Source organism: Malaclemys terrapin, chromosome 2 (genome assembly GCF_027887155.1).
Source record: "Malaclemys terrapin pileata isolate rMalTer1 chromosome 2, rMalTer1.hap1, whole genome shotgun sequence".
Classification (NCBI taxonomy): domain Eukaryota; kingdom Metazoa; phylum Chordata; order Testudines; family Emydidae; genus Malaclemys; species Malaclemys terrapin.
Window position 1 is genome coordinate 282,658,926 of NC_071506.1, and position 27,907 is coordinate 282,686,832.

General features: G+C 44.7%; 1 protein-coding gene across 2 annotated transcripts in view; it reads right to left on the bottom strand.

Annotated features, from left to right (window-relative positions):
* The window catches only part of SETD2 (SET domain containing 2, histone lysine methyltransferase), a 147,051-nt gene that overhangs the window by 17,785 nt on the left and 101,359 nt on the right, over positions 1-27,907 (bottom strand). Inside the window, exons 16-19 of one of the 2 annotated variants that reach the window (XM_054016772.1) lie at positions 26,416-26,550; positions 25,135-25,274; positions 19,678-19,789; positions 316-369 (exon numbers count right to left, since the gene is read on the bottom strand). In XM_054016772.1, the coding sequence (XP_053872747.1) occupies positions 316-369; positions 19,678-19,789; positions 25,135-25,274; positions 26,416-26,550 (441 nt within the window). The remainder of the gene's footprint in view (positions 1-315; positions 370-19,677; positions 19,790-25,134; positions 25,275-26,415; positions 26,551-27,907) is intronic. The other variant, XM_054016773.1, reaches the window with a different exon arrangement.

The window sequence follows — 27,907 nt, forward strand, 5'->3', positions numbered from 1 at the left end:
ATTAAGCCTCACCACCCTCCTGGGAGGTAGGTAACAGCTCCTTTTTACAGATGGAGAAACTGAGATACTGAGGTTAAGTGACTTGGCCAAAATCAGTTATAAATACAACCCAAAAATCCTTTGCTCCCAGCCCTTGTTAACCACAAGACCAGCCCAACCCTTGTTTATCACCCCAATCCTTACTGACAGCTGGCATGAAGAGAAACAACAGATGTCTCCTATGACAGACCCCCTTAGCATGGTGTAGAAAATGTATAAATACAAGCACAGGCACAGAGTAGGTGTACGGTAATAGACAGAAAAAGCAAGCAATACCTTATAAGCATTTGGTGTACCCTCTATGCTTCCATCTTGAGACATTAATGGATCCTGGGGGGAAAAACAAAGGTGGGGGGATTTTTTTCTAAAAATATCTTAGTTGAGATGCTATACACAAAATGCATTGGAAGACCATGGCCTTTTACAGAGGTGGTGATATATGAAGCAGGGAGGTGGGATGAGTTTTTAACCACATGGGTAAGTGCAAGAGACCAGGAGCGAAGATTTTGGGCAATGTGTTATTTACTCTGACAGCTATGAACTAGGAAACTGACATCCTTAAGGGTTAAATTTGGGGGGGCGGAAAAGGGAGGACAGAACTTTCTTGGTAGCTGGTCCAAGACTCTAGAACTCCCTTCAGGAGGAGATAACATCCACAGATCTTATTCTGGTTCTAATTACTCCAGCTACATTCAGTAGTGGCAAGTTTTCATGATGAAGGGCTCGTCTATCATGGGGATATTTGTACTGGTGTAGCTATCTTAGGACAAACACCCAGCATAGCTGTGCCACACAAGTGGTAAATCAACGCTTACACTGGCATAACTTACCCTTGTACAAAACCAATGCAACCCCATGCATCTACACTGGAGGGTTTGCACTAGTATAACTACCCCAGTACAGAGATCCCCGGTATAGATATGCCCTAAATCACACAATAGTTGGTGGTGTGGATGGAAGAAATACCTACACATTAAGTCACAGAGGTGCTTGGAGAATTCAAGTTAAAATAAGTTGTCATCCTTCTTTTGCTTTGTGCGCAAAGACAACTGCATTAGAAATCTCCAGCTGGAGAGTTCATGAAGTTGCTTTTCACACCTAGGGAGCTGGGGTTAGATCACAAGTTTGACAATCATGTCTTAGCTGCTAATGACATTTTGCCAGAAACAAAAAGTTTTACCACTGGGCTGGGGAAGTGAGAACTGGAACTAGAATCATGGTGTCGCAGGTCAAGAATGAAGTGCATTTGCAAACACCTGTCAGGAAAGTCTAGTTATTACTTAGTCCTGCCTGGAGTGGAGGGGACTAGACTAGGTGATCTACTGAGGTTCCTTCAGTCCCACACTTCTTTGATTCTATGGGAACGGCAGGGGGCAAAAGAACCTTAAGACTGGAATGGCAAATATTGCAGTAGGCCAGAGCTGTCCAGGGATAAAGCTTTGTAACTACATAGGGACAGAATCAATGAGAGGTTAAAGACGAGACCAGGAACCACCAGGACAAAGCGGAAAAGCAAAGCTTGGTGCAGTTGTCTCCCACAAGCTTTGTCTGTTGCTGGTCTGCAGTCCAACATGTCAAGATCTGCATACTGCATCAGTTCTTTGAGTCTCACTCTTAGCTGATCTGACCGTTTCCACTCACACACACAAGTAAGAAAACTGAAGTACTGCAAAACTCCTAAGGCACATGGAGGCCCTACTCTTGATCAGCCAATAGATACAAAATAGATCAATGAATTTCTTAGATTGTCTAATTTACTGAGAGGGTTTCTCTGCAGAGAGTATAAAGAAAAGGTCACTTTCTACACTCACTACTATGCAAAAATAGGATCAGAGTTTGGTTTTGGGTTGGGAAAGTGATGTTTTGGGCATTAATTGATTTGCTTAACGGGAGAGCGGTTTGGAAAATATGAACATTTTTCAGAAAAAAATTGTGTGTTTACCAAAACTTTCAATTTAAATTTTTTTCAACCAGTTGTGAAGCTGACTAGAAAACAGGATGAATTTGTCACTGAAATTTTGTCTAAACAATCACCCCTTTTTAAGATCAAAATTTCAATGTAAAGTTTTGCCAATAATTCAAAATTTGGAAAATGTTGACCCGTTCTGCTTAAATGTTCATGTTGCAATCTTAGAACCTATCTACACTACAGATACAAATGTGTTTTTCAAACCAATACATGACACTCCTCTGGCCCAGGTACATAGTTTTCCCATGCCACAAATGTGTCAACCCTATTTGTTCTAAGCCTGACCTCTTACCTGTGTTTGCATCGCTGCACAGGGGGAAAAAATCTGTGCAGCCGTCTCACAGCCTCATTGGAGGGCAGGTTCTAGAAGACACGCATGCAGAGTAGCACCAGAAATCACACACAGCAATATACTGGGAGGAAGGAGGATTGGCGAATACAATTGCCTAGATACAATCAGTGGGTCCTGTGTGCACTTCAAAACACTGTGTTCCAAACCAATTATAGACAGACAACCAGGCACCAGCCTAAGCCTATGGCAAGGGTGAAACATTTAGCTGCCACGGCTACTAACAAACAAAGTATTAACCATATTGTATGTGGACACAAACCATGTTCAAAACCAGCTATAACCCTACCTGGGGTTACAGATTCAATTTGTAGCACAGACAGGACCCAGCTGAAAAGGAAGGAAGGAAGGAACATGCAGAGCAGAGAGGAGTTTTGTTTGTTTGTTTGTTCAACCCAAAGAAAATAAAGATGTGTAGCTGGAAACCCGCTCAGAGCTCCCTGCAGCCGAATCTTGGATTCTTCTCCGGAGAACCCTTCATAGCTCCTGTGCCTCCAACATGAGCCTTTGCTGCACAAGATGAAAGCAAGCTGTTCTGCTTGTGAGAGCTGGCATTGGCCGGCATTTTAGAAGGGACATGCCCAGGCTATTCTTAGCACCTGCCCTCTTCTGAAATGAAGATTGAGGCAAGGAGGAAAAGAGAGTCTCTTGTTCAAATAAGCACAGCAGGGGGAATTATTAAATGAACCCTGACAAGTAGTTTAGTCACACAGATGAACCCAACTTGACAATAGTCTTAACCAATAAGAAATAATTTAGCTGTGCACAGAAGGCCTTAGGTGAACTCACTGTCTCATTACGCTCTCCCTCATTCTCCATCTCCCCCATCTCCTTTCTACTGGTGGTTTCGCCCACTTCTTGCCTTAGGTTAAATTATAGATTATCTTTTCACTCTGTTTAGGCAGCACCTAACACAATGTGGCTCTGATCCAGTGCACCTGGAATACAAAGAGTATCCCATTTGCTAAAGTACATGTAGTAGTTTTTAAACTTCTGATAGGTTGGTAGTTATACTGCAAGTTACATTTTACATATGAAAATTTAAAATTACAATTTAAGGATCAAAATACTCTTAAATCTACCATCCCGCTGCCAAGAAATTAAGATCAACACGAGCAACTTTTGTTTTGTTTCAAATCTACAGACAAATATTTTGCAACCCAGTGGCTCTCTAGGAGCAGCAAGCTAGCAAATACTATTCCCCAGAACTGTGAGGGTGCAGGGACTGTTGCACAAGTCCCAGATTTGGCATATTAAAAATGATACATAAGCTGAAGTTAAAACGTGATCATCTTGGTTAATTGCAGCTGGTTTTGGACCATGCAGGATGGATTGACGTCAGTGCTCATCAAATGAAAGAATCAAATCAGAAAGAAAAAATCTCAAGCTGCAAGCTGTGGGAAGTTAAATGAATTTTAACTTTATTATTTTTAATCTCAGTGTATTTTTTTTCCCATATAGAAACTTGCTTAGTATTGATTTTTATTGCAAAAATGCCTAGGAGTCCTAGACATGGATCAGCACTCCATTGTGTTGGGCACTGTACAAAACACAGAACACACACACAGTCCCTGCCCCAAGGAGCTTACAATCTACACAAGACAATAAACAACAGATGGCTGGACAGACAGGCCAACATGGGAGTACAAGGAAATGAGACAATATTGGTCAGTACAATAGGCAGTGGTCTCTGCACACTAGCAGCCTAGCTGTCGTCACTTTTCTGATAGGCTTCACGGCAAAGGAGAGTTCTGAGGAAGGTGTTGAAGATGTTGATGGGGAACGTCTCCCAGGAGTGAGGGGCCGCATGGGAGAAAGCACAAGGGTGCTTATTTGAAAATCTAACAAGAAAGCAACGGAGGCTAGCATCACAGGCCTATCAGAGGAGGAGCTGATCTTTCGACACTGAATGAGAAATAATAGGGAGGGTGGGGATAAGTCGTGAATAGCCTTGAAAGTGAAGACAAGTAGCTTATGACTGATACAATAGAGAAGAGGGAGCCAGCGAAGGGATGCAAAGAGAAGGTGATGTGGTCAAAACAGCGGGCTAGGAAAATGGTCTTCACAGCAGCATTCTGAATGGATATCAGCAAGGCAAGGCTGCCTTTGGCAAGGCCAGAAAGAAGGATGTTGCAGACAGTAACTGAAATGCGAGAATCACAGTTGTATCAGAGGCTTGTATTTCAGCACAGGACACAGGATTTGTTATTTACATCACTCCAAGGTCTTCCTAATTGACAAGTAAGCTCTGCCTTGATTGGATTCCTGCCTAGCAGGAAAATGGAGTGCGTGCTCACTCCAGTGCTGCACAATATACCGGTAATATGCAATATGAAAAAAAAGAGCACTCTGACGATATTCAGATTCCTCAATCTTGTATCAGTGGGGATGTGTTAAATGGAAATGCCGTAGAGCTGAGTTAACAGCACTAGCTGGCCCTGAGGAGCAAGAGGGGCAAAGAAGATGGTAGTTGGGAACCCGAGAGAAGGAAATCAGGGTTGTAAATGAAGAGGCGCTGAAATGGAAGAGACTAGCCTGTGAGGGAGGGAACAGGTCAACGTGGTCAGTTGAAAGAGAAATATTGGGAATTGGAAGGTAGGAGCACCAAATGCACCAAGAAAGTCAGAAGGGGGATCCCAGGCCTGTTGATGTCCTCCACCTTCTTTTAAAGGAAGACGAGGCAAACAAGAAGACAGAAGGAACCACCATGTTACTGCAACCGTTGGGTAGCCTTCGAGAAGTGTATCTATAGGCGACATTAATATAGGGAGCTGGAAATACAAGGGTTGATTAAATCCAGACTTAAACATCTTTAAAAAAAAAATCCTAGGTATTTTAACTGCTACTTCCCAAAGGCACAAACTCATCCTTTAAAGCAAGCACAAAAACCGTCCTTGACTCCTGCTTCTTACAAGAGAAGGATTGAATTGGGAGCAACACAGCAGACTTCAAAATCATTTTTTATGAAAGAAGAATGGAAGTAATGATAATAATCATGCTTTAATGCATCTACAGCATCTTTCATCCAAGGATAAAGCACTTAAATTGATATGCAAACTACATAGAGGGTTTGCTTCGCCCACCACTGAAATGCAGCCACCTTTGGGCTCTGGGTTTAACAATAACAAAATGAGTAGTGATACAATTAGGTCAAGCCTTCCTTTGTGGGTCAAAAGAATCAAAGAGGGGAAATAACTATTGGTGAAGACCATCTGTCATCAACGCCACATCCATTACTGCCAATATTCCAGAATTGTGCCTCCTCATATCACCACATGGCATAGAGCAGTGCTGGGTAACTGGCTAATGAGACCAAGGACTGCAGCAATACTACTCCTCAGCAGAAAGAGCATTGGATCTAGATTAGGAAGAGCCTGAATGGTGTCTGAAATTTGATCCTAGTTCCTACCCCAAAAGTACAAAACCAGAGTAAGTGGGAATGTGTCTTCTTCTGAAATCTTGTTATTGAATGTGGACAGCCTGCGTCTTAAGCAACAACCAGACAGCATTCAGTTTGAATATTTGTAAACACATTGCTATTTCTAGTACAGACAACAAAAAGGCATGTCTGCAAAAGGAAAAAATTAAACACTTGCTAGTGACTAAACAATACATTGTCATAAAACAGAACGTGGCTTAAGGTTAGCCAAGGCATCGTGTGGGGGCAATAATTTAGATCCATGGAGTATTTGACTGTAGCAAGTTCCACACCTGAGAGCAAGGGACTTACCTTCTTGGCTAGTTATAAACAACAGAAGGTTGTTCTGGCCAATACTCAGAGTATAGAGAGTTCAAGAAAGAGTTCAAGATTGCTAACTACCTTTACAAGGATGCAAATTCCTTCAACTGAAGGAGCAGTCAGACTTTTCCAGATGCTCAGAATGCTTCCCTCTGGCAACCAGTATCACTTTGGTCTTCTCCACATTGAGCACCCAAGTCCATATCTGTCAGATACAGAGCAAGGGAACATCTGTCTGGGTCCAATGAAAAGGAGATGTTGAGCTGAGCGTCATCAGCATATAGATGACACTGGATCCCATAGCCTCACGCAAGACCTCCCTCAGAGATTTCACATACCTACAACAAAATGGGTACTAAAAATGAACTTCACAGACCTCCTCAAAAGTCCCGGGAGAGGAAGGGCAGTTACCCATATAAATACACCTCTACCCCGATAGAACAAGAATTCGGATATAACGTGGTAAAGCAGTGCTCCGGGGGGGGGGGGGGGGGGAAAGCGGGGCTGTGCGCTCAGGCGGATCAAAGCAAGTTCGATATAACGCGGTTTCACCTATAATGCGGTAAGATTTTTGGGCTCCCGAGGACAGCGTTATATCGGGGTAGAGGTGTACTATATTAAAAAACACAGCTCCCATTTTCCAGCCCTCATGAAATTTACCCTGATTTTAATTACAACATTCAGTTCCTTAGGACAGTGCAATTTCATGTCTTTAGACAGGTGACAAATGTTGCATATTTTGCACTAGATGCATAACAGAAGTTTGGTTCTTTTAAATAAATCTAAGTGAATTCTAAATCGGACATGGACATGAATGAACTCTAGAAGATTTCCTCCAATTATGTCTAATAGTCATGACTAAACAGAATCTACTAAAACAACTAAGATCTTGATTTAATTTTGATGAATTCACCAAGAGTAGGTGGAGATTAATTACATCAGTAGTTGTACCACTCCTTTGTACTTACTTTCATGTGCACTGGCAAACCTGATCTAAGTTACAGTGAAATTCCCAGAGAAACAAGCATCAGACCCACATTGATTTCAACTGAAGTCAGCATTAGTAATGTTATTACAATGAATACCAAATTTTTTGGATTATAAGTGCATAAAGTAAAATTTAGCCCATCTTTTACAGCTGCAGATTTTCATAAAGCCACATCTCAGCACTGATAATGCATCATGAAGTCAGTGGGATGCTGAAGCAGTATCAGCCTGAAACATGGCATGAAGTCTTTCATTTTACAGCAAAGTTCTCTAACAGCAGGAAAATAGTCTAATTTGGTGAGATCTCAATGCACAAAATGTTAAAAGTTTTACTGGGATACAATCAACCTGAAACCTAGTCAATGGGGGGGGGAGGGGGGGAGGAAGATAGCTCAGTGGTTTGAGCATTGGCCTGCTAAACCCAGGGTTGTGCGTTCAATCCTTGAGAGGGCCACTTAGGGATCTAGGGCAAAATCAGTACTTGGTCCTGCTAGTGAAGGCAGGGGGCTGGACCCAAATTAATAGTACTTTCAGCTGCCCAGAGTCTTCCTACCAGTTTCTGTGGCTTTCCAATTTAATTGTCCAATATTTAAAAAAAAAAAAGTTGAGGTTGCTTTTTGGGGGAAGGGGGTACTCCTGTTGACGCATGAAAGACCCACACTAAGAGAAACTGACTGTGCAGGAGAAACAGTGAAACTGACAATGCAAAATTTTTCTGCCAAATGCACAGAAAAATACAGAAAAACATTCTCTCTCCCCACCCCCACCCCACTCTGTTACTGTAATTTAAGGCATCCATACTAGGTAAAGCAAAACAGATGTGATTTTTAAGTTGGTGTCCTTTCAACACCATCTAGTCTATTGACTATATATTCCAAAACTTTGTATATCTTTTTAATGACCATTTTCCCATTTCTAATGGTTCTCTTTTACCAACGGCACATAAGTGTATTTTATCATACTTGAAAATAAAGTGTAATCTATTCACTATATATTTAGTACAGAGACTAAAAACTATCGATCCTTTAAAATGACGACTGCCTCTGACCCAAACGAAACATCTGGATTTACAAAAGGACCCATTCCTAATACAAATTAATGCAGATCAGGTCCTCGTCCATTTACAATAGGAAGTGTCCCTACCATTGTTAGTCCAGGCACCATTAAGTTACTACCTAAAGGCAAGATTCAGACGTAAGATTCCAGAGTCTGATGGATCAGAACAAAGAGCAATCACTTTTTCCAATTCATTTCTCATTCCCAGGAAGAGTGAAGCCTTTATTTTCAAGTAGACAAACTGATGTATTCTAATTAAAAGGAGGGTCTAAGATATAGGTTTTGTTTAATAAATATTTTACAAAACTTAATTGAAATGTCCTTTTAAGTTTAGATGGAAAAAGTGTGCTTTTGGTTTCGATGCAACAATTTCCCTGTGCTGTTTGCAACCTACACAAAGCAGGACTGGGTCAGTACAGGTAAACAAGAAAATGAAATTGACCAGAAGCAGATTATAAACGAAAGGTAAATTGACTAGATCTCTTACTTTTTTCAGGCTGAGTTAAATGCAACTATATAAATGGTGAAAAGTACAAATTTAACATTTCTTTCACTTTTAAAAATCAAGAGCATTCATAAAGGAAATTAATTTATAGAATTTTTAATCCTTTTCTCCATCACACTAATTACTTTAAAGGGAGACATTTTCAAAATGGTGTGGGGTAGGGAGTTCGCGAAGTCACACTGGAAACTCACTGCACTGAAAATGTACTCAATTGCCTTTTTTTTAAAAACGACACAGGCAAAAGTGAACCAGAAACGACAAGATGTGTGTATCTTTACGACTCATCTATTTTAAGGGACATGACTGCTGCCGGTCATACCAGGAATGTCTTGACATTCCATGGATTCCAATGGAAAGCAAATGCAGCCGATGGGATACAGAACTAACAGCAGAGTAGTTAAAATGGCCTGCTGGATTTTTTTTTGGACAATTTGCGAAACGAACTACTCCACAGCTGACCAGTTGTACACCAAGTTCTTGCTCATTATTTTTGTGGTGTTCTTTTTTTTGGCAAGGGAGTAAACATTTGCAAATTAGGTATTTATAACAGAATGCTGAATGCTATACTACTTAGAGGGGGAAAAAAAAAACCCCACACATGGATTTGATTAACCCCTAGGAGCACTGGCTTCTTTCCAGGTGGTAACACCTAGGAACTGGATGTTTTCAAAGGCTTTTAGGAGAGCCCTCCGGACATTTGTACATGAGGCTGAGGAAAGCCTCCCATTGTAGAAATGAAGTGGGACAAGGACACTCCTGCTTCGAGCAGAGCTCTTCATGGCAGGGACAACATCTATCTCTATGTTCGTACAGCGCCTAGAACAACAGGGTCCAATCCTGGATGTCTTGGTAATATAAGCAACAGAAACCCTCAGTGAACTTCCCATGGTGCTTCCCATGTAACTGAGAGCTCGTGACTTGAGCACTGCATGGGCAACTAGCAGGAAGACGATGGGTTAACTAGTAGTGCATTACCATAGGAGATAGAAAGGGGGCTAGCAGGGGGAAGACTAGCAACAGTAGGTAGAGAGAGGGAATAGTCTGAGCAGGAGGTTGGGCTGGGAGTTTTCAGAATTGTGAGGGGGCTGGAAAGATGGAAGTTGATCAGTTTTGTTGCGTTTTCAAAGAGCGTCTGGGTGCTGAGTTGTTCTGAAAATATAGTCCCTAAACCTGTTGACTTTAGAATCTTGCTATGTCCATGGTAAACCATTTCCAGGAGGTTATAACTTAGTCCTGCCACGAGTGCAAGGGACTGGACTAGATGACCTCTCGAGGTCCCTTCCAGTCTTATGATTTTATGATGTTATAACCCAATAAAACACTTTCTCCAGTGCACCTTGACACAGGTCTCCTTGTTACCCTCATTTGTTTAAATTGCAAAAGTGCAAGAAAAAAGTTAGGATTTCAGATCCTCACTGAGACCTTGGACATAGGCCACTGGATGTTAAGAAAAACCAAGCCTACTCCACTCTTTGTTTGCTTTGCAACTGAAGTTACTTTCTTAGTGGGATTTTGCTACATATTTTTAACACTCAGCTACATATATGACAGACAATCCTTGGATTTACAATCCCTTAATGCACTAACAATACAGGCAATAATGGCTCCTTTGGGAGAGTTAAAAAACTGTCAGCGTTTGAAGTAAGAGCAGTCAAACTATGTATCCATAGAAGAGCGCTTAACTATAAAACTAAATAGCAGCTTTAAAAATAAGTCTAAATGGGCCAGTAAGGTGGGCTCAGTGAAACCTGGAAGGTACCGTATATACTCGATCATAAGCTGGTTCGTTTATAAGCTGACAGCCCCCCCCAAGGTGGATACGTAAAAATGGAAAATTTTATGACCCATTCATAAGACGACTCTATAATTCAGGGGTCAGCAAACTTTGGCTCCCGGGCCATCAGGATAAGCCACTGGTGGGCCAAGATGGTTTGTTGAGCGTCCTCAGGCACGGATGGGGGGAGGGATAGCTCAGTGGTTTGAGCATTGGCCTGCTAAACCCAGGGTTGTGAGTTCAATCCTTGAGGGGGCCACTTAGGGATCTGGGGCAAAATCAGTACTTGGTCCTGCTAGTGAAGGCAGGGGGCTGGACTCGATGACCCTTCGGGGTCCCTTCCAGTTCTATGCGATAGGTTAATAATATAATATATGGAGATATACCTAAGTAAACGAAGTGTCCCGGCGCACCAGCTGCTTACCCTGACGGGCCGGGACAGCAACTGGTGGGGAAATTTTTTAGGGGGGAGGAGCTGGGAGTCAGGGGAGTAACCCCTGTGACCACCCCGACATGACCTCACCCCTAGCTCGGGACTCCCACACTCTCCCCATCCCATCCCTTCCCACCTTATCTGGGGAGGGCCAAGGGAGGATGTCTCTGGCCTGGCTGGAGGTGCTCCAGCAGGCTGGGCAGCATGCTCCGGCGGGCCAGACCGGGCGGCGCGGCCGCAGCATGTTCCAGCGCGGTGGGCCAGGTGGCAAGGCCGCAGCGTGCTCCGGATGGCGCGGCCACAGCCTGCCAGCCCCGGAGCTGCAGCTGCTTCTGGCCAGAAGCGGAGACACTCTGGTCCCGCCTCTTCCCTGCTGGCTGTGCTGCCTCTCCTTGCTCCCTCTGTTGGGGGGAGGGGCTGTGTCCCACCTCTCCCTCTCTATACCCATTCATAAGCCGACCCCCTTCTCTGGTGCTTCCCTTTTTTACTAAAAAATTCAGCTTATGAACGAGTATATACAGCGGGGGGGGGAGGGGGAATTAAGTGTGCTGAAAGGACTGCCACTCAATGTTAAATTCTATATACTCTCAGTATCGCATTAGCTTTATATCACACTTCCTCTATAGAGCTCAGTGTGTTTTACAAAGAATCATCCCCATTTCAGAGATGGAGAAACTAAGGCACCGAGAGAATAATTAACATGCCCAAGGTTATATAGCTGGTCAGTGGCAGTACCAGGAACAGAACTCAGGTCTCCTGCCTCCTAAGTCTTGTGCTCTGCCCACTGAATTCAGGCTGCCTCTTTTTGGATAGACAGGATTTCTCTTTTGAGGGTACTATCTATGACCTTGTCCCCAAAAAACAGTTACTAACTTTTCCGTAACTCTTGTTCTTCAAGATGTGTGGCACATGTCCATTCCATGTTAGGTGTGGGCGCGCTTCGAGCACAGTCGCCAGAAATTTTCCCCTCAGTGGTACCTGTCGGGTTGGCTCTAGCACCCCCTAGTGCCGCGCTCTCATGTCGGCAGTATAAAGGGACCAGCTGACCCCGCACCCTTCTCAGTTCCTTCTTGTGAGCCAACTCCGACAGAGGGGTAAGGGGGTGGGTCGCATAATAGACATGTGCAACACATCTCGAAGAACAACAGTTACGGAAAGGTTAGTAACAGATTTTTCTTCTTCGAGTGCTTGCACAGGTTCAACTCCCCATTAGGTAACTCGCAAGCAGTAACGCAGGAGGTGGGATCAGAGTTTACGGACATACTGATTGTAATACGGCTCAACCAAACCCGGCGTCATCCCTGGCCTGCTGGGTGATGGCATAGTGGGAAGAAAATGTGTGCACTGATGACCAAGTTGCTACTCTGCAAATGTCCTGGATAGGGACCTGGGCCAGGACCACTGCTGAAGAAGCTTGTGCCTTGGTAGAATGGACAGTCAAGACAGCTGGTGGAGGGACCCCTGCCTGCTCGTAGCATGTGCGAATGCATGCTGTAATCCAGGATGAGAGCCTCTGAACTGAGATGGGAAGGCCTTGCATCCGGTCAGCTACCGACACAATGGATCTATGGAATGGTTCTGTCCTCTCCATATAGAGCATCAGGGCACATTTAAAATCCAGTGTCCGGACATGTTGTTCCTCCCGGTTTGTGTGAGGTTTCGGAAACAAAACCAGCAGGAAAATTGCCTGATTACTGTGAACCTGCAAAACTATCTTTGGGAGGAACGCGGGGTGGGGGCGTAGCTGTATCTTGTCCTTAAAGAAGACCGTGTATGGAGGTTCTGATGCAAGGGCCCAAATCTCTGAGACCCTTCTGGCCAAAGTAACAGCCACCAGAAAGGCCACTTTCCAGGAAAAGTATTATCGGGGACAGGGTGCCAGCAGCTCAAAACGCGGGGCCCATGAGTTTTGACCAGATGGGGTTTAGGTCCCCCAAGGGAATGGGCTCCAGAATCTGTGGGTATATTCTTTCTAGGCCTTCAGAAAACAGATGGACATTTCATGTGAGAAAACTAATCAGCTATCCATCGGATGGTGGAACGCCGAGATCACTGCAAGGTGTACTTTAACTGATGATATTGCCAGACCTTGCTGGTTTAGATGTTGCAGATACTCCAGGAACAGTCTCCAGAGACGATCGTATGCTGGGAAGTCCAAATGGAAAAGCACTTCTACTTGGTGAGGTATATAGCTGTGGTAGAGGGTTTCCTGCTACCTGAAAGGACCCGGCGGACTTACTCTGAACAGGCCAACTCCATGGGATTCAGCCATGGAGCTTCCAAGCCGTCAGGTGGAGGGTGCTGAGGTTTGGGCGGAGCATTAAACTGTGGTCCTGTGGGATCAGGTCCAGGAGAAGAGGGAGTGGTATTGGAATCTCTTCTAAAAGTAGCAGCAGTGTGGCAAACCAGTGCACAAGGCCTTGTGCACAAGCGGAATGGGGGGGGAAGCGTAAACAAGATGCTCCGTCCAAAGGAGCAAGAAAGCGTCCGTGTGCAACCCCGGGCTGTGGCCTTGCAGGGAACAAAACTGGTGGGTAGTCCCTCATCGCTGGAAAACGACTCTCACTATGTCGGATGGAGGAAGCACTCATGGTAACTGGGGAAAGATCTGCTGAGGTGATCTGCGAGTTTGTTCTGGACCCCTAGAAGGTGAGGAGCTTCAAGGTGGATTGAGTGCATTATGCAAAACTCCCATAAGCGAATAGTTTCCCAGCACAGGGGGGACGAGCGAGCCCCACCCTGCCTGCTGAGGTAGTACATGGCTGCCGTGTTGTCCATGAGCACTAACACGCTCTTGTTTGCGATGTGCAGTAGGAACACCTGACTGGCTAGGCGGAACATGAGGAACTATTGGTTAAAATGAAAAACATGGGGATCGATATGAAAATCCAGAGGTGGATAGGGAATTGGTTAATGGGGAGAATGCAGCGGGTCGTATTAAAGGGTGAATTGTCGGGTTGGAGGGAGGTTACTAGTGGAGTGCCTCAAGGTTCGGTTTTGGGACCCATCTTATTTAATCTATTTATAACTGACCTCGGGATCGATTGCAAGAGTGGGCTGATAAAGTTTGCGGATGATACGAAGGTGGGAGGAGTTGCAAACTCGGAGGAGGATAGGGATACTCTGCAGGGAGACTTGAATGAGCTTGTGAATTGGAGTATCAGAAATAGGATGAAATTTAATAGTAAAAAGTGTAAGGTGATGCACTTGGGGACGAATAATAACAATTTTAGTTACAAGATGGGGACGCATTGGTTAGAAGTAACGGAAGAGGAGAAGGACCTAGGGGTCCTTGTGGACCGCAGGATGACTATGAGTCGGCAATGTGACGTGGCGGTGAAAAAAGCCAATGCGGTCTTGGGATGTATTAGGCGAGGTATATCTAGTAGAGATAGGGAGGTCCTGCTTCCGTTGTATAAGGCGCTGGTGAGACCTCATTTGGAGTACTGTGTGCAGTTCTGGTCTCCAATGTTTAAAAAAGATGAACTCAAACTGGAACGGGTGCAGAGAAGGGCGACTAAGATGATCAGAGGAATGGAAAACCTGTCGTATGAAAAGAGATTAGAGGAGCTTGGGTTGTTTAGTCTGACAAAGCGAAGGCTGAGGGGGGATATGATTGCTATCTTTAAATATATCAGAGGGGTTAATACAAGGGAGGGAGAGGAATTATTCCAGTTTAGTACTAATGTGGACACGAGAACGAATGGATACAAACTGGCCGGGGGGAAGTTTAGGCTTGAAATTAGACGAAGGTTTCTGACCATCAGAGGGGTGAAATATTGGAACGGCCTTCCGAGGGAAACGTTGGGGGCGACGGACCTGTCTGGTTTTAAGATTAAGTTGGATAAGTTTATGGAGGGAATGGTTTAATGATAAAACATAGTAGCCAAGGAAAACCAAGCAATGGTACATGAACAGCATAATGGCCAACAAGGGTCAGGCTAGAGACTCTTGCCTATATGCTCGGGGTATTACTGATCGCCATATTTGGGGTCGGGAAGGAATTTTCCTCCAGGGTAGATTGGCTGAGCCTCTGGAGGTTTTTCGCCTTCCTCCGCAGCATGGGGCAGGGATCACTAGCAGGAGGGTCTCAGCCGATTGAAGTCACTAAAACACAGGATTGGGGACTTCAACGGTAGAGTCCAGGGAAGGGTCTTGCGGCCTGCAGCATGCAGGGGGTCAGACCAGATGATCATAATGGTCCCTTCTGACCTTAATGTCTATGAGTCTATGAATCATTCCGAGTTCTCTGAGGTGGATATGTAATGATAGCTCTTCCTGGGCCCAAAGGCCATGGGGTCCTGAGGTGCTGCAGGCAAGCCCTCCCATCCTAGCTCTGACGCATACAAGACTAGGGATAATGAAGGCTGGAGTCTGATGAAGGGAATATCTGTGCAGACTGTCAGAGAGTCCCGTCACCAATCGAGAGGGGGCGAGGACCAGGGGAGGTACAGTGAGCACTGAGTCTAAGTGGTGGCGGCTTCGTGAGAACACTGAGGCCAGCCAAGCTTGAAAAGGTCAGAGGTGTAGCTTTGCATACCGCACTCTGTATGTGCACAAGGCCATAGAAGTTTGAGGCAGAAATGTGCCATCGTGAGAGGGTGGGCCTGGACCTGTGCTATTAACGATGCTATCATCTGGAATTGGGTTTCCGGCAGGAAGGCCTTGGTCTGGCTGGAGTTGAGCACTGCTCCAATAAACTCTATCCTCTGCACCAGGGTGAAGGTAGACTTCTGTTTAACAGCAGGCCCAATGCCTGAAAGGTTGACTGAATGCAGCAGACGCTGGGCCTTGGACCGGCCTTTACTAGTCCAGGGGTGGCTAACCTGTGGCTCTGGAGTCACATGCAGCTCCTCAGAAGTTAATATGCAGCTCCTTGTATAAGCACCGACTCCGGGGTTGGAGCTACAGGTGCCAACTTTCCAATGTGCCAGGGAGTGCTTGGTGCTCAACCCCTGCCCCCACTCCCCTCGCTCCCCACAGAACCTCCTGCACGCCACCAAACAGCTGATCAGGAGGTGCTGATCGGCGGGGCTGCCAGGGGGTGGTAGGCACTGGGAGCAGAGTGGGGGAGGTCATGGGGGGCTGCTGAAGTATTACTGTGGTTCTTTGGCAATGTACATTGATAAATTCTGGCTCCTTCTCAGGCTTAGGTTGGACTAGCCAGTTGTTGAGATATGGGTACACTTGTACCCCTCGCCTTTTCAAGAAGGCCGCCAGTACCTCCATGCATTTAATAAAAATCCATGGGCTGCCAACAGGCTGAATGGAAGAACAGCAAATTGGTAGAGGGCTTGATTCAGAACGAACTTGATTAACTTGTGTCCTTGGAAAACTGTGATGTGGAAAGAGGCGCCTCTCAAATAGAGAACAGCATACCAGTCCCTCGAATCCAGGGAGGGAATGATGGTGGCCAAGGAGACTATGCAGAACTTCAGCCTTTTGAGATAGCCGTTGAGATGGCGCAGGTCTAAGACAGGCCTGACATCACCTTTGGCTTTGGGAATTAGGAAATAGAGTAAACACCTTCCCCTTAAGTTCTGAGGAACTTCCTCCACGGCTCCCACTCGGAGGAGGGCGTGCACCTCCAGGGCTAAGAGTTGCTTGAGACACGGTCCCTGAGGAGGGACAGGGAGGGAGGGTGGGACAGAGGGGTGGGAACAAGCTGGAGAGCATAACCCATCTTTACAGTACTCAGCACCCAGTCTGTGGTTATATGAGACCCTGCTCAGCTGAAGTGGGACAGGCAGTCTGAAAACAGTGGGAAGGCAGGATCCAGCATTATGGGAACTGATATGATGCCCTCGGGCATCCCGTCAAAAGCTCTGTTTAGAGCCCCCCCACCGCCCCTCCTCCCCGAGTGTCTGGGTAGGGCGGGTAGAGATGCTGAGGTGGATGGAGGTGGCTGTCTGCGCCTAAACCCCAGCTTCATTTCTTTTGTAGATTGGGATGGCTGAGTGGAGAAATGGGCACTCTGCTGACGCTTGAAATGTTCCCTCAAGGGCGCTGGGGTGTAAAGGCCCAGGGACTGAGGGTAGAGCTCTGGAGTCCTTCAGTCCATGGAGCTTTGCATCTGTCTTGTCTGAGAAGAGCAAGGACCCTTCAAACAGAAGGTCCTGGAGAGACTGCTGGACCTCCGTTGGCAGGCCCAACAACTACAGGCACCTGTGCATAGCCAGGGATTTAGCCACTGAGATTGCCGTGTCCCTGGTGGCCTGCAGGAAGGCCCGGGCTATTGACTTCTCCACACTGATAGAAGTGACCTCCTGCCTGGACTCCTGGGGAAGCAAGTCTCTGAACTTTGACATGGAGTCCTAGACATTAAAATCGTATCTCCCTAACACCACCTGTTTGGAGAAGTGGAGCGGTAAACCTTCTGTAGAATAAACCTTTCTTTGAGTCCTTTGTCTTAGGGATCGCTCCATGCACCCCGTCTCTCCCTTTCGGTGGCCCCTGAGACCACCAGGGACCCCGGTGGGAGGTGGGAGTACAAGTACTCATACCCTTGGGTGGGAACAAAGTACTGCTTCTCAACTCTCCACAGGTGGGCGGCAGGGAGTACGAGTTTTGCCACAAGGCTTTAACTGGTCCCATGATAGCCTCATTGAGAGGCAGAGCCACTGTAGTCGGCCTAGCCGCAGCCAAGATGTCGACAAGGCTGTGGGAGGATTCTTTGACTATCTCCAGTTGCAGCCCTAAGTTCGAGGCCACCCTCTTCAACAGCTCCTGATGAGCTTTGAAGTCATCACCAGCAAGGGGTCCTCCTTGTCTCTTTCTGCAGCGACTGGGTCCTGCAGGTCTAGATCCTAAGGATCAGAACTGGGTTCGGTACCAGAGTCCAGGTCAGGTGCTGCATGATGGGATGGAGAAGTCTTCTCCATGGCCACCAAAGATGAGCGTCTGGAATGTGTCCCTGACATCAGAGGAAAACCCCAAGGGTTCCAAAATGGCCATTGCATCAGCCTGGGCCAGAGCGCACTGGGCCAAGCGCTTTGAGGTATCTGAGCCCGGGTCCACCACCACAAAGGGCTGACCAGGGAGTACCAACAGCAACTCCTCTGCTAGGTATACGACCCCACTTCCAACTCAGACGTCGAGCCCTCCTCCGGGGACCATGGAGGTGCTGTACTCATCGGTTCTGGAGATCAGTGCTGAGACAGGGAGGCCTGCATTGAGGATAGCAGGGATGGTTTCCCGCTAGACGGTACAGAGAGCAGCTTGGGGTGACGTGCTCCTTTCTATCCACCTGCACCGCTGACACCTGCTCTTGGATTGACGGTGGTACCGATAACGCCAGCAGGTCTCTTGCCGCTGCGAACACCTCCAGGGCAGATGGAACCACAATCGCACTGGACCCTCGTTGTCCCCCTGGCACGGGCTGGTCTGGTACTGGACTCAAGGGAGGGGAACGCCCCCTGTCGGCCAGCTGCTTCTTATCTTTCCTTCTCGGCACCAGAGAATGGTGAGAGTGCCTGACAGTGGGAACAGCAATCCTCACCGATGCTAAAGTACTCAGTGCTGAGTCTGACCAGCTCGGCTCTGCAGAGCGTCTGAATGCCTCTTCCATCAATAGGAACTTCCATATGGCCTCCTGGTCCTTCATATGAGGCTTGAATTCCCAGCAGGTGTGACAACGGTCTCGGACATGAGCCTCACCCAAGCACTTTAGGCAACTGGTATGTGTGTCACTCAAAGGCATAGGCTTGCTGCAGAAGGCACAGGGGGCGGATGAAAATCCACTACTAAGGCAGAATCTTCAACTAAACTATGTACAAGAACTATTTACAGTCCAAATGAAAAATAAATAACTGGAAGAAAGAAACAGGGGAAATGGGCAGTTCCAGCATTCGTCACAGGCGGTAAGAAGGAACTGATGGGGTGTGGGGCTGGCCCCTTTATACCAGCACCATGAGCATGCAGCACCAGGAGGCACTGGAGCCAATCTGACAGCTACCATTGAGGGAAAAATTTCCGGCAACTGTGCTCGAGGTGTGCACACACCTAGTGTGGAATGGACATGTGCAATCACTTGAAGAAGAACAGTAAGCTTCTCTCTCGAGTGCACTCGAATCGCAATTCCAGAAACAGGATTCCACACTGGGCAATGCTGATGTCCAGCTTTAAGAGTATGACCTCTATATGGACATACAAAAATTATTTCATGACCAACACCACAAGATAATTCTCTTTGCTCAGCCAGACAAACACTGTATCCATGACACTGACTTTGTAAAAGAGCTAGTGTCAGGGTCAATAACAACCCTATATGGGTATTTATTTATTTGGCGGAGGAAGGGGGAGCTGGAACATCAGGAAGACCTCTAACAAACAAGCTATCATGTCTGAGAGGGGAGTCTACCAGGGCCCTCTCCTAGCTCCAGCAAGAGGAGTTCCAGATAATGAAGAGAAACTTCTTCAGCAGCTATGGGACAGAATGGGTGGTACTAGTGTTCTCTAGAGCTAGTGGGGGCCAACACTCTACTAATATATTTTCTTATTGGAAAGGGTCACCTATTTCCTATGTCAAGGGTCAAGGAAAACCTTGTTTAATGATTTACTAACAAAGCTTTCAGAAACATCTGGCCAGACCATTAATTTGAGCTTTTCAGTCCACATTTAAAAGAACACCTCGATCTTCTGTTCATACTCAGTCTATATAAGGTATTGTCATCCACCCCTTCAACAATTTGAATTTTCTCGCATGCTTGTATTTGCCACACAGTAGATTATTTGGCCACAGGACTTATGGAACGACACAAGTTTTCCACTCTCCATTTAAAGAAGCTGTGAAAGATGAGATGTTTCACCTGCTGATTGCACACTTACCTTCATTGGGTTTTCATCATATGTTGGAGTCCCAAGGTCCATCTCAGCTTCATGTTCGAGGCTGGCATCATCTCCGGGGCTGTCCCAGGTAGGAGGATCCCACTGGGTTTGCCTAGAGAAAGAAGGGAATGGTCTCACTCATATCTTGGAGTAATGGAAGCACACACATGAAATTACCATCATGTCCTCTATTCTGGACACTTGGAAGCCAGCCCTGATTACCTTCTTGCAAATAACTGACTGGGGACAGGACTCTCAGCTTTGATTGCACATAACCAGTGCCTCACAAAAACTTCCTGGAAAAGAATATTTTTAATTGACAGGGATATGAACAGTGTCACATGCATTGAAAGTATTATAAATAAGTCAACAACAAACAGCAATTCATTTCATGTTGGGGCATCTATGAGCATGCCACTGGATTAGGGGCAGACCTAATCTTGACGTTGTCCCTTCTTCCAGATCAATAATGACTAATAGCACAATAATAGCATACACAGATGATACCAAATAGGGTAGTTCTGCTTGCCAGTGAAGACAGAGAATTATGCAGTATAGACATGTCTATGAAATAAAATGAGGTTCAATCCAAAAATATCCAAGCTAGTGCATCTGGGGAAATCATCATATACCTGGGAGACTAACACTGAAAGGTGTAGGGATTACACGAATTTACAAAGCAACATGGTAGTAAGCAGAAACAGTACGGTTTTGGTTTGTCTGTACAGAGACATCACGTCACAGAGCCTGAGGGTGGTAGTCTCTTCTCTACAGAAATGAGGTCAGACCACACCTGGAATCAAGTGTTCAGTTCTAGGCATTTCATTACTGGAAAGATGCAGACATACAGGGAAGATTTCATAAGAAGTGCAACAAGAATGAACAAAGGCCTGGAGAGATCGATTGATTGGTGAAGAATAATTAATTTAATATGGAAAAGCTTGGCTAAATGATGACAAATGAGATATAATTGCCAGCTAAAAGGGTATATCCATCAACAAGGGAGAGAAATTGTTTAGTGTGATCCAAGATGGGATAAGTACAAGTAATGGGATGAAAGGGCGCAATGGAAAATTTAGGCTATCAGGAAAGATGTCTTAAAAATGCTGTCTATTTGATTGGGGAATGGTCTCCCAGGAGAAGTTTTGGAAGTCCCATCCCATCACTGGAATCATTTAAAATTAGACTAATCAAATCCTGAAGGGGACAACAGAGAGAACTATTCTGCACTGGGCCCTGGCAAATACACTAAATGACCAAATGCTATAAGTCTTTTCCATTTCTAACTTTTGATTCCAAACATGGCCTGGACTTACAGCTGTCTGTATACTATGGACAAAATCTGAAACCCTGAAGAAAAGGGACCGTCTGGTTTGAAGGTTCTGGTTTTGACTCATCAATGGAAGTACCCAGACAATCATCACAATCCAAACAGAAACTTATTTTGGGGGTGGGGTCAGGGAGGAGAGTAAATGATGGATTCTCTGTAACTTGAAATCTTTAAAACTTGATTTGAAGATTTCAGTAAACTCAGCCAGAGGTTAGGGGTCTATTACAGGAGTGGGTGGGTGAGGTTCTCTGGCCTGCAATGTGCAGGTCAGACTAGATGATCATGATGGTCCCTTCTGACGTTAAAGTCTATGAGAGGACTGTGGGGAAAATCAAATATGCTTGTTTAAATGGACCACATGTCCTTCTGCAAACCCAAGACGCTATTTTTAAAACCTACTTAATGGTGGGCAGCTGGATTTTATTCCATCACTACATAAGCCATAATATTAAACTAATATCTGCCCCACAGGGAAAAATGGACTGATAAGTAAAAGGTGGGGGAAATGAGTAATCATGCAATTTGACTCTAGGTATCAGCCTTAGAATGCTGCTACTTAAAAAAAGTGCTTACAAAACATTTCCAGGGGGTAAGACTGCTATGAGTTTAAGTCTAATAATGTTCAGTCAGCAGTTTCCAAAGCAACTGATGGAGGATCCATTGCCTAAATGTATCAGTACCAACGGCTGAAGGCTGAATTGCATGTCATTCCTTTTATATGCAGGGGGGAAGACAGAGAGAGATCGATCTAAGTGACGCAACTTCAGCTACATGAATAACGTAGCTGAAGTCGACGTACTCAGATCTACTTACCGCGGTGTCTTCACTGTGGTAAGTCAACAGCTGATGCTCTCCTGTCGACTCCGCTGGCGCCTCTCGCCCTGCTGGAGTACCGGAGTTGACAGGAGAGCGCTCTGCGGTCGATTGATCATGTCTAGACTAGACGCGATAAATCGATCCCTGCTGGATCGATTGCTGCCCAATCCAGACAAGTCCTAAGAAACTGAATTCCCACCCAAACTTCTTTTCTGACTTACAATAACCATGAAAAACCTTAACAACCACATAAAGCATAAGAACAGAAGAATGGCCATATTGGGTCAGACCAATGGTCCATCTAGCCCAGTATCCTGTCTTTTGACAGTGGCCGGTGACAGATGCTTTAGTGAGAGTGAACAAAACAGGAAAATGTATCGAGTGACCCATCCCCTGTCACCCAGTCCCAGCTTCTAACAGCCAGAGGTTTAGGGACACCCAGAGCACGAGGTTGCATCCCTGACTATCTTGACTAATAGACATTGATGGACCTATCGTCCATCAACTTATCTAATCCTTTTTCAAACCCAGTTTTACTTTTGGCCTTCACAACATCCTTTGGCAATGAGTTCCATAGTCTGACTGTGGGGGTGTGAAGCAGTATTGCCTTTTGTTTGTTTTAAACCTGCTGCCTATAAATTTCATTTGGTGATCCAGGGTTCTTGTGTTATGTGAAGAGGTAAATAACACTTCCTTATTCACTTTCTCCACACCAGTCATGATTTTATAGACCTCTCTCATATCCCCCCTTAGTTGTCTCTTTTCCAAGCTGAACAGTACCAGTCTCCTTACATGGAAGCTGTTCCATACTCCTACGCATTTTATTGCCCTTCTCTGTACTTTTTCCAATTCTAATATATCTTATTTGAGATGGGGCAACCAGAACTGCATGCAGTATTCAAGGTGTGGGCATACAATAGATTTATATAGTGGCATTATGATTTTTTTTATCTGATTTACCTATCCCTTTCCTAATGGTTCCTAACATTGTTAACTTTTTTGACTGTTGCTGCACATTGAGCAGATGTTTTCAGAGAACTATCCCCAATGACTCCAAGATCTCTTTCTTGAATAGTAATAGCTAACTCAGACCCCATCAGTTTGTATGTATAGTTGGGATTATGTTTTCCAACATGCACTACTTTGCATTTATTAACAATGAATTTCATCTCCCATTTTGTTGCCCACTTACAAAGAGATCTCTTTGTAACTCTTCACAGTCTGCTTTGGACAACTATCTTGAATAGTTTTGTATCATCCGCAAACTCACTGTTTACCCCTTTTTCCAGATCATTTATGAGCATGTTGAACAGCACTGGTCCCAGTACCAAACCGCGGGGGACCGCCCCACTGTGAAAACCGACCATTTATTCCTACCCTGTGTTCCCCATTTCCTAACCAGTTACTGATCCATGAGAGGAGCATTCCCCTTATCCCATGATGCTGAGTTTGTTTAAGAGCCTTTGGTAAAGGACACTGTCAAAGGCTTACTGAAAGTCCAAGTACACTATATCCATTGGCTCACTCTTGTCCACATTTGTTGACACACTCAAAGAATTCTAATAGATTGGTGAGGCATGATTTCCCTTTACAAAAACTGTTTTGCTTCTTCCCCATTATATCATGTTCATCTATGTGTTTAATAATTCTTTTCTTTACTATAGTTTCAACCAATTTGTCTGGTACTGAAGTTAGGTTTACCAGCCTGTAATTGACAGGATTGCCTGCAGAGCCTTTTTTAAAAATTGGCATTACATCAGCTATCCTCTAGTCATCTGGTAAAGAGGCTGATTTAAGCGATAGGTTACATACCACAATTGTTATTACTGGAATTTCATAACTGAGTTCTTTCAGAACTCTTGGGTTAATACCATCTAGTCCTGTTGACTTATTATAGTTTAATTTCTAAATTTGTTCCAAAATCTGCTCTATTGGTACCTTAATATGGGACAGTTCCTCAGATTTGTTACCTAAAAGGAATGGCTCAAGTGTGGGAATCTCCCTCACATGCTTTGCGGTGAAGACCAATGCAAAGAATTTATTTAGCTCCTCCACCATGGCCTGGTCTTCCTTGATTGCTCCTTTAGCACTTCAATCATCCAATGGCCCCACTGATTGTTTGGCGGGCTTCCTCCTTCTGATGTACTTCAAAACATTTTTGCTGTTAGTTTTTGCGTCTTTTACTAGTTGCTCTTCAAATTATCTTTTTGGGCCTGTCTCATTTTGCTTTTACACTTGACTTACCAGTTTATGCTCCTTTCTGCTTTCCTCAGCAGAATTTAACTTCCAATGTTTAAAGGATGTCTTTTTGTCTCTAACTGCCCCTTTTACTCTGTTGTTTACCTAAGGTGGCGTTTTTTTTGGTTCTCTTACTTTTTTTTTATTTGGGGGTATGCCTATAGTTTGAGCCCCCTACTGTGGTGTTTTTAAAAGTTTCCATACAGCTCACAGGCATTTCACTCTCGTGAAGCTGAATATGTATTGGTCAGATCTAAAAAAACAATATTCATGTACTAGAATAGGCCACAACAGTAATGGCAACTTATTTAACAATCAGCAAGAAAACGACATTCCTTTTTCTGACCTACTACAACGCTGATCACAGGTTTAAGGATGGGAAGGCTGAAAGTGGGGAAATAGATCTATGATGCCAAGAAGCCATAATCACCTTGGAAATACAGCAGTGCTGTAAGCACATCTAAGAAACAATAACATGTTGCATTTACATGGTGTCTCATCTCAAAAGCTCTCAGCACTTTAAAAGACTACATATGCTACTATTTATATAGCACTAAAAGTGTGGTACATATTTTACAGAGAGGTAAACAGATAGGACCCCTGCCCCAAAAAGCTTACAATCTATGATGTATTCAAGAACTGCTTCACCCACTGCTGGGGTGGAATACAACAGCTGTTTGAATGAAGCACAGCAGCATAACACAACATTTTAAAATAGGAAGATAAGAGGAAAACTGTTTCCAATTGAAACTGAAGGTTGTATTTGCCGAACATTTCATCAGGATGCTGGGGCTAACACCTCTCCACTTGCAAAAAATCTCAGTCTTTAATGATTAAAGACCTCTAGAAGGAGAGCACCCCTACCATCATTCTGGGTTATCGGCTCCGTGCTGACATAGGGGGACACTGCTAAACGAATTCCCAGCACTACCTCCTGCAGCACCTTGGTGTGGCATTGTAGAGACAGTACAATACATTGCACAGTAGTTTGGAATACCGCCAACACAGAATAAGGGTGCGGTTTTTACACATGAATAAGAACACCAGCACTGAATAGGTAAGTGAACATTTACCTTGTGATCACATGGTAATAGTAGATCTTCCCCTCTGGATCGCGGGCTGTTTTCCAGTTGGGAGGGAGGACAATGGTTTTGGGTTTTGGAGGAGATGGCGGCGGTAGATCCAGAAGATTGTTGGTCACTACCAGCTCTGGCTAAAAATACCCCAACGACAGCAAAGAGAGAAAGATGAGCAAAGAACGACGATATTACGAAGTTTTTAATACAAACCTACGGTGTATAAAAAAGTAATGGTTACCTGACCAAGTCCATTCATAAAGCAGTAGTCAAGTGGGTCACCCTTCACTTTCAATGTGATGCTGCTGATTAACTTAGCGAGTTTAAGACCATGTCTACACTAGAAGTGCCTAATATGTATACGAAAACTGGCATACTATCCCAGCAAAGTGCTCCTAGTGCGGACACAGCTATACCAGCAAAGATGAGTGAAAGACGCTATACTGGTAAAAGCACAGATTTGCTGGTATAATTGCATATGCACTCAGGGCTTCTGATGCCACAGTTATGTAGGCCAAGGATCACATCCTGACTGATGTAGCTATGCCAGCAGAAGTCTGTAGTGTAGAAATAACTTTAGGCAGTCAATAGCCTCAGAGGAATCTACGTCATCCATCAGGCGGCCGACAAGAACAGCACCACCATCCCTTTTCACGTGATAAAGGCTTAGTAAACTGAATCCAGTCTGAAACCAAGGCCACTACAGAACCTAATCACCTTTCCTATACAGTGGGGAGACAGGAGGCTGGTAGGGAGGCAGAGATATTTTCCTTACACAGAGCAGCATTGAGGCCAGATCACCAAACATAACACAAGTGATTCTCTTTTCTCAGGACAGAGGATCAAGCTTAGGAATCATTCACAGCAAAGTCCACATGAAGAGAGATGGAAGAGAAAAGGATGTGCCATTTTAAGATAGATAGCTTATGAGAGTACTATGTGTACAAATGCTATTGAGTGGGAGACAAAACCGGTGGATATGAAATCAACCAGCCCTTCTCACAATGCCAGAAAGTAGAGCAAGGGGAGGGTTGCTGTTTGCAAAGGAATCAACTCTAGGTTTTAACTACTCTTTTGAGAGTAAACCCACTGGCTTTCTAGTTACAATTTAGGGGAAAATGGACAGGATATTGTCCTCCCCAACATAAAAGGGAAACAGGGGAAGGGTACACCAAATGGGATATACATCAAGCCATTCTCTCTCATGGGTCATGAAAAAAATTGCACCCCATTGTTGCCGGCATGTTACCAGGCTGGACTGTAACGCTCCAGGCTCACCTGCTGTATGGGTGGAGGCTGCCCGGCTGCTACGATCGTTGTTACTGCTGCCGTCGGCTGCACCACCACTCCCTGTGGATGAGCTGTGTAAATCTGCTGCCCTTGGATATACTGAAGACCTGGCTGTGCATAACTCTGAAACAAAGCAAGAGAAATTGGGAAATCAGTTCCCTTATTGAAAATCTTTTGTTACTTCTGTGATCAAAGGTGGAACATAGAAACAGGGTAAAACTGGTTTATTTCAAGATGCAGTGGAAAGTGGAATATACTGTTTCTGTTGCATAACTGTTCTGGAGCAGGAATATATTTGAATGCATTTTTAATTTCATAAAATGTTTTACATAAATTTGATAGATCTTTGTTTTTCAAAGGAAATTTAAGTTTAGAAAAATATGTAAAATATTCTATTTCTTGGCATTCAGAACTGCCATTCTGTCAGTACTAGAAGAAAACTGCAAAGCTGAGCAAAATGGATGCCGTTATGAACATGCTTAGGTCAAGGAACAGGTTTACCATGAATAAAACCTGCAATGCATTTTAAATTACATGGCATTTCGGAGCCTCTAGCTGGTGGCAGTCATCTTGTTGAAAACAGATATCAATGTCTGTCCCAAAGGGCACACATGTACTGCACGTATCTTGTCACTGCAGATCAAGTATTATCCAAAGTAGGGACGTCTTGGATCTCTCTCCAGTATACATTAGCTATTATGTTGAGCAAAACTCACTGCCAATCCTACTGCAGATACCACACATCTAACCTATGAAATACAAGTTTTCCAGCAGAATACTGATACTTAAAGGAATGACACCTTGTTCTTCCACTGGACAGACGCTTTCGGACATTGAACCTCTTCAGTGGGACAACTGAACACAAGAATGACCACACTGGGTTAGACCAATGGTCTATCTAGCCCAGTATCCTGTCTTTTAACAGTGGCCAGTGCCAGATGCTTCAGAGGGAATGAACAGAACAGGGCAATTATCGAGTGATTCATCCCTAATCATCCAGTCCCACCTGCTGGCAGTCAGAGGTGCAGGGAGACCTAAAACACTAGGAAGAACAGGAGTACTTGTGGCACCTTAGAGACTAACAAATTTATTAGAGCATAAGCTTTCGTGGACTACAGCCCACTTCTTCGGATGCATATAGAATGGAACATATATTGAGGAGCTATATATGTATGTGTGTGTATATATAGCTCCTCAATATATGTTCCATTCTATATGCATCCGAAGAAGTGGGCTGTAGTCCACGAAAGCTTATGCTCTAATAAATTTGTTAGTCTCTAAGGTGCCACAAGTACTCCTGTTCTTTTTGCGGATACAGACTAACACGGCTGCTACTCTGAATCCTCTATGAAGTTACCTTTTTTTTTTTTTTTTTTTTTTTTTTTTTTTTTTTAAAGTCCAGTTATAGTTTTGGCCTTCACAATCACCTCTGGCAATGAGTTCCACAGGTAGACTGTGCGTTGTGTAAAGTAGTACTTCC